At 33.5% G+C, this 7,774-nt stretch overlaps 1 protein-coding gene across 1 annotated transcript; it reads right to left on the reverse strand.

The window, feature by feature from the left end:
* Positions 1-485: 485 nt before the first annotated feature.
* LOC116581907 (40S ribosomal protein S24-like) lies at positions 486-965 on the reverse strand. The gene has a single exon (XM_032329223.1). It carries the CDS (start codon positions 948-950, stop codon positions 666-668), a length of 285 nt encoding a protein of 94 aa, XP_032185114.1. The 5' UTR covers positions 951-965; the 3' UTR covers positions 486-665.
* Between the last annotated feature and the right edge of the window lie 6,809 nt (positions 966-7,774).

Here is a 7,774-nt window from a genome sequence, read left to right on the forward strand (position 1 = left end):
TGCCCCCAAAGTTATTACATTCTAAGTAGATTATCACTGTGCCCCAATTTTTATCATTAAATTTACTCCTTGAAACAAAATTTCTTTGGTTTTCAGCATTCACTAATTCTGATATCTGTTCTTCACCTTAGTGGTTGGGACTATGAGGAAAAGGTTTTGGGAAATTCTTGGATATGAGAAAGAAAAGAGTAAGCCAAAAATGAGAAAAGACAAGGTGAAAGACATAATTTACTCCTTTTGTGGTTTTATCTATATCTAACCTGTGTCTTAATGTATAAAAGATTTGTGTTCTTAGGAAGTAAAAGGACGATACCTGAATTTAAGTGTGCAGATTCTTACCTCATCATAAGAAAAAAATAAAATTCTTCAACATCAAAAAAACTAAGTCTTGGAATGATTTAATGAGGGAGATTATAAAGTCTATCTGTATTTATATGTATCTGCATTTATACATGCATGCATTATATATGTATGTATGTACAATCTTTTTTTTAACGTTCTTAGTTTATTAATCCTCTCATGAAAAATCTGCACAATCACCACAGATAAAGCCACTGCAGCATCTTTACTCCTTCTGTTGTCCAATCTCCAGCTCACTTTTTGCCAGCACCAACATTGGCTTTCGCAGTCCCCCTGACTTTCTTCATTCTGTTCTTGCGTTCTTTTCACTGTTTTCTTGAGGTCTTTTTCTTCTCATACAGACCATGTCTTGCAAGTCTATGTTTGGGTTCATTTTTCTTTGCATAATCCAAGGAATCATAAATCATGCCAAAGCCAGTTGTCTTGCCACCACCAAAATGGGTTCTGAATCCAAATACAAATATGACATCTGGTGTGGTCTTGTACATTTTGGTTAGTTTTTTCCGAATTTCTGTCTTAGGTACTGTTGTCTTTCCAGGATGAAGGACATCAATAACCATTTGTTTGCACTGAAGTAGTCGGTTGGTCATGAACTTCCTGGTCCAAATAGTTACTGTGTTGTTCTTGATGGCGGCCAAGCTTCAAGCCTGTATCTACAATCTTTAATGAACAAACATTATTTGTTCTTGGGGAATCATGACTTCAGGGAAGTCTGTTACCTATCTTGAGACATTCTCTATGAAAGATCCACCTCACCACATCTCCCAGAAGTTTAGCAGAAGACTAATAGAATATATTCAGACATTCATTAAAGCCATACCATAGTGGCTCAATATAGAGAATACTATACAGACAGACTTAAATATTGCTTTTGTTATTCCAAAGGTTTACCTTTACTTGTGTGATATCTACAGGTTTGTATGTGCTAATTTTATTTTTTGGACCTGTTAATTTTAGTGGTTCAATTTTTACTCAACAATTTTGACTGCATTGGTTTTTTTGTCTTTTGGAATATAGAAATGGAGATGTTTTTGTTAAAACAATTCTAGAATTCTTTATAGTCAAAGCCTTTAATATCAAATAACAATTAAATTTTTAGTTTGCCTTTTAACGTTTTCTGTATTTCCCAGATAGGTTTTTATTACTTTGGTAATTAGAAAAATTAAATATGATATTTTAGGACTTTAAGAACCAAAGTAAATGACTTCAAATAAAATCATCTAGTAAATCAAAGTGAAAACTTTGGGTACTTTAATTAAACTTAGAAATGTATGTGTATTTTTAAGTTAATGTTTTCAACATTTTTGTGGAAAAATAAAAGTTGTTTTAAATATATCTTAAATATAACATTACAGTAAAAAAATAGTGGTATTTATTGCTCTGTGTTAGAACTATGGGTGATACTGGTTTCTTTCACTATAATTTTCTGATATAAACTACAAAAATATGTATGTCAGAAGATTATAAGCTAATAAACTTTAAAAGTTTTGTGAAAACACTGTTTCACATCAAATTATTTTTTAATTTAAAGAAATAGTGTATGAGCTTCAAAGTCTCACTGACCCAACTTTAAAAAACTGTATTGTATTTTGTAAGGAAAAGGCAGTAATGGCCAACAAAAATGTAGAAGCTTTACATAAATTAAGATTCATAGTCTTCAATTATAAATGAAATAATTCTATTCACATATTATTACTATTGATAATGTCCTTATTGTTTAATGCTTAATTATTTTGAAAATATTAAAATAGGACCACTTTTTGCTTGCCAATCAGGCTAAATGTTATGGTATGTTTTTTATATATATTTATAGTGTGATATAAAACATTATTTGTTATAGGAAGGCAAAATATGAAATTCTCAGATGATTTATTAACTATATGATAAATACATTGTCATTATAGCATGTTGGGAGATTTGAGGATCTAATATGTTCATGACTAAGGGACACTAACGTCAACAAAATAAAATGTGTGTCATAAGACATTAGAAATCTTGTTCTCAGTAGTTTATCATCTACATGAAGAATTTAAGCGTAACTCATCTAGTTCATTACCAGTGTGTAGAATGCATGGGAGTCAGAACGCTTTTGAATGAGATAATATCTGAGGTAGACGTGAATGATGAGCAATTCTTTAATCACTCCTTGTTCATATTTCTATACAAAGGTTAATTTCTTAAATAAGGTCTTCTGCTTTAATAGATAGTAATTTCAATGAAAATTATTTTGAATCATTTGTTCTCTAAACTATAAAACTATAATTATAATTATAAGCACTATAAATGTAATTGAAAGCATTACAATGCAGTACAGCAGAGTCTGTAGTATTAACTGAAAATGATCTTTGACAGTGGGACTTTATAGAAGAAATGCTTCAGCTCCCCCTTCAGAGCCCTCCAATAGCTCCATCTGTTTCAAGTGATTCTACTCCTCCTGTCTTCAAGAAGAGTCAACCTGCCTGCAGTTAATGGTGAGTGAAATTGAAATGAAATTAAAATTCCATTGAGGTTACAGAATTAGGCACCTCACTTCTTTTCTCTCTCACTCTCTCTCTTTTTTTTTTTTTTAAACAAATGTCAATATGCATTGCTTTTGCTAGAACACTATTCACTAAGGTCCCTTCAGCATGGTGATCAGAATATTTTGGTACTTTCATTTTATTTCAGTATAGCCCACTTTCCATAATTTTATCACCAAAAGCAATCTGCATAAGCATAGAAACAATCATAACAGTTCTATATTACCCACATTAAATAATTAATAACATAAATTTGCTTCAAACTGGATTTCCTATCATGAAGTGTATTAAATACTGATAAAATTTGATTTTAACACAGGCATATTTGAGGCCTCTCTTGGTTGTGTATTTCCAGTTATTATTATTTCCAGAACAATATATTCAATCATTCATTTATTTGGTAAGACTCACCCCATGACCTATTATGGGTAAATGATCATGACAGACATTGAGAAAGCAGAGTAAGTAGAACTCAGTATGTAGTTCAAGAAGCAGGAAGGACAACCACTGGTTACAAAACATCATGACAAATATTCACAGATTTATGAAACAAGTGATGTGGAAGCACAGAAAAGAACAACTGATCATATTTAGGAAATCAGAGAGAATTTCATATTCTGTGTGTGTGTGGAGAGGTGATGTTTGAGGTGTGTGATGAGATATTCTCCATGTGAGCAAATGAAGTTGCTTTGGTGAAGGAAAAATGTAAATTATACCAGTAGTATGTAGTGATTAAGAACTTGTAGCTTGGAATGTGACAAATTTTATTAGAATTCCAGTTTTCTCATTGAGTGAATCTTTGTGATCTTGACAAGTTACTTAATTTCCCTGAAGATAAATAGAAATAAAAACAACATCCATCTCATAAGCTTTCTATGATGATCAAGAAACCTACTCATAATATGCCTAGCAATGTGGCTAGCTTTGATAAATAATAAGTGATAACCAATTACTAATTTTTATATAGGGTTGAAAGTCAGTAAGTATCATTTAGATATTGACACACGTAAAGAAATCAAAAGACAAATGTTTTTTTTTTAAGTTTTTATTTATTTATGTGACAGACAAAGATCACAAGTAGGCAGAGAGGCAAGCAGAGAGAGAGGAAGGGAAGCAGGCTCCCCGCTGAGCAGAGAGCTCGATGTGGGGCTCGATCCCAGGACCCTGAGATCATGACCTGAGCCAAAGGCAGAGGCTTTAACCCACTGAGCCACCCAAGCGCCCCAACAAATGTGTTTTTTTTTTTTAAGTTGAATACAACTTCTAGAAAAATTAAAAATTGAGTGACATGTCAGTAACCCATTAAATAAAATCCATAATAATATAATTCATATAACAAAAGTGATAAATTTAGTCACACATTTAAATGTTAGAACATTATGAAATTATGAAGAGAATGAAGCTCAGACATAGGAATCATAGCAGTCAATGCAAGTTACACTCTCCTACTAAAGACAGATATATTTAGATGGTGTCAGAAATTAAGATCCAATTTATGCTTTATAATCTATGTGAAAAGAACTCACTAGATTTCTAATGATAAAACACACGTCATTTGAACAGAAATAAAGAAGAACAATAATAGAAGATGAAATAAAATTCAAGGACAAAAGCATTAAAATAGAATATTTTTGTCTTGTATGCACATTTAACCAGTGATTATTGGTCACACCACTCATGAGTGGCCTTTTTATGTGGACTGAGTTTAGAAGCTCCACGGGAAAGCATCCTAAGAAAAACAGCTAGGTAAAAACCAAGCCACTGTTGATAACCTGGCCTTGGAAATAAGGGTCATTTATCTAGGAGTGTAATTGTAGAGATTGTCAGAGTGTTTTTTTCCTGAGTTCAGGGAGGGGAGAGTACCCCCACCTCTTGAGGGAGGAGTGGCAACATCTTAGATGAGCATATGGAGACAGAAGCGTTGCTCTGGCCATTCTGCGAGTCCACAGCCCATCCTAGTCTCATCAACTAGCAACAAATGTTCACATCCTTCAGACAAGCAAAATACACTCATTCCTTCCTCCCAGATTTCCCCAATGTGTCATTTCATTATGGCGCCAGGCTGTATCAGAATGAAATGTTACCACATAATTGATGTTTAAGAAGAGGTAAAGTTTATACATACTAAGTTTGCATACCTAGAAATCATGAGAATCCATTCAGAAATTCTTTGAGGTGATAAGAAAGTGCAGTAAAGTAACAAGTTAAAACATACAAAATTTATTAATACTCATTTCCAAGAAATAGCAAGTTTGAAAATAAGGTAAATCTTTATAATAGCATATAAAATTGGTGTTAAAGATAGGTTAATATTGCCTAAAATAGATTGTACTATTAACAATATAAGTGGGCCTGGATAATTACTTGCAAAATACAATGAAAAAAAAAGTTTAATATCTTTAATACATGCTAAACTCCTAAAAAAATAAGATGAACACATCAAAAGAAAGAAGAGCAAAGAACATTAATAGGCACTGAAAAAAGAAAAGGAAAAAAATAAATAAATGTTGGACCCACACTGCTATCAACCTCTTCTGTTCATTGCTGCTGCCCCCCCTTCCTTTTACAGCTATTAATTCCTAGGAAATATCTTGTACCACCAACTCAACTTTAGCATCTGCTTCCAGAGAACCCAAACTGTGACAAGGATATAAATGTATTTTGAGTATAGTTTTTGGAACGAGTTTTACATTCTTACACATTCTCTATATTCAAATAACTTTACAACTGGAAATTTATTCTGAAGAAATAATATGAAATGCACTTTTGAGCATAGGTTACATATGCAAGGGTGTTAGTATCTTATATTAAAAGTGAAAACTGATAATTGTTTAAATAACTTTCAATTTTCCATTAATTTAAATTAATTCATTTAAAAATGTGTTGGCTATCCATATTTATTTGAAAAGGAGATGATCCTATAGCTTTAAGTGAAGAAATTGGGTTATACAACAGTATTTTTTAAATGAATCCAATTATTTTAACATTTATATATTCATTTCTATTATTTAACATTTACAGTGTATAGAATATTTATATATTTGATAGAATTATTTGTGTGCTTAGATCTATATAATTATGTATGTTATATAGTTATAAAAGAATATATTGAGAATAATTTAAGAGAAAAAAGATTTGAGGGGTATAACATAACATATTTTGCTATTTATATCTGGTGTGGGTATGGGCAACTATTATTTTCTTTGTAATTTCCTATACTTCTGAAATTTTCTACAATTGTTATGAATTATTTTTGTTTATAAAAAATATATACAAACTTATAGGTAACCACCCTTTCATATTCATGTTGATCTACTTACTCTTGCTATATTTGTTCACCTGAATTTTCTTTGCCAGTCACAAATAGGGATATGTGTATATATAAAAATGAATGTCTGGGGAGCAGGGCAGTCCAAGATGGAAACATAGGAAGATCCTGAACTCAACTATCTTCAACAGACACACCAAATCTATAACCGTATATGGGACAATTCCCTCTGAAAAAGACCTGAAAACTGGCTGAACTGCTTCTTTACCAAAAACAACTTAAAAAGGCCACATTGACATGGGTAGAAGAGGTAGAGACATGGTCTCACCAAAAACCCCACCTGTGGCATAGTGACACACATCGAGAAGCATCTCATGAATACTAAGTTTTACCCTGAACCAAGGGGTTCATGTCCCACAATAGACATCCTAACTCTTAGAATCTGTACTAGAGATGAGCCTCATAATGTCCAACTTTGAAAAACAATGGGTCTAAAATTTAGGAGATCCAAAAGGCTATAGGGAGCTGAGACACTGCTCTTAAGGGTTTGCATACACTCACTTGAAGTGAGGCCCCACACAAAAGCAGCAGTTTGAAAAGCATTTAGATTATATGTAAAGATTCCTTTGTTAATTTTATTGACCAGAGGCCTATTGGGACTCTCTCAAGGGACAGAGGTGCTAGAAAGTGCCATTTTGTGTCTTTTCCCTACTTTGCTAGTGCAGGCAGGTACATGTAGATACTGCAGTTTCCTGTTCACCCACTAAAGCTGTCATGAATGCATGACCCTCTGCTCCCCACTGCCTTGCGAAAATCAGTGGGCATATGCAGTCTACACAATGGATGCTCCTTAATAACCTAGCTCTGTTGGATAGGGGACTTCTGGTCTTGGGTCTCATGGGACTGAAACAACTGAAGAAAGAGTTTGTGGCAGATTGTCACACCCAGGGCATGACACACAAGACTGAACACATCCCCAGTCTTCATTTAAAAGAAGCCTATCTACTTATCCAGGAGCCTTGGCCCAAGAGTCAGGATTCTGGTTTGCCATACACCTAGATGCTAAAGAGGCACTCTCAGGAAATGTGGGCCAGTGGACTACATCTTTTCACTTACCCTCATTCTTGCTGTGGCTTGCTGGTAACTCCCAGAAAGGAACATATACATTTGTCTAGAACTCTGATTTTTGCAACTGACACCAAGGGGATAACTCCAGATAATTTGCTCTAGAGGCCAGCAGGATTTATGACTGGGGTCCCACAGGACTATATATATTTTCATACTTTAAAGCTGTTGCCTGAGGTTTTGGCTTCCAGTCAGCCAAAAACTAGGTGCTGACTGAGACTCTCACACTTTGGAACACCAACAGGTCTTGGCACAACTTCAACAATTGGAACTTGTCAAGAATAAATCATGGGTGAGGTGCATAAACAATGAATTTTGGAACACACACACACAAATAATAAAATTAAATTAAAAAAAGAATAAATCATGATTTATTGACAATCACAAAGATTTGAGAGATAACCAAGAGCTAGGGCAAGATTGAACAATAAGGTTTATCTCCTACAAAAGTCCACTTCTTCAAGACTGGGAGAGGTACTTATTTCACTTAATACATAGAAAC

Source organism: Mustela erminea, chromosome 21 (genome assembly GCF_009829155.1).
Source record: "Mustela erminea isolate mMusErm1 chromosome 21, mMusErm1.Pri, whole genome shotgun sequence".
NCBI lineage: Eukaryota > Metazoa > Chordata > Mammalia > Carnivora > Mustelidae > Mustela > Mustela erminea.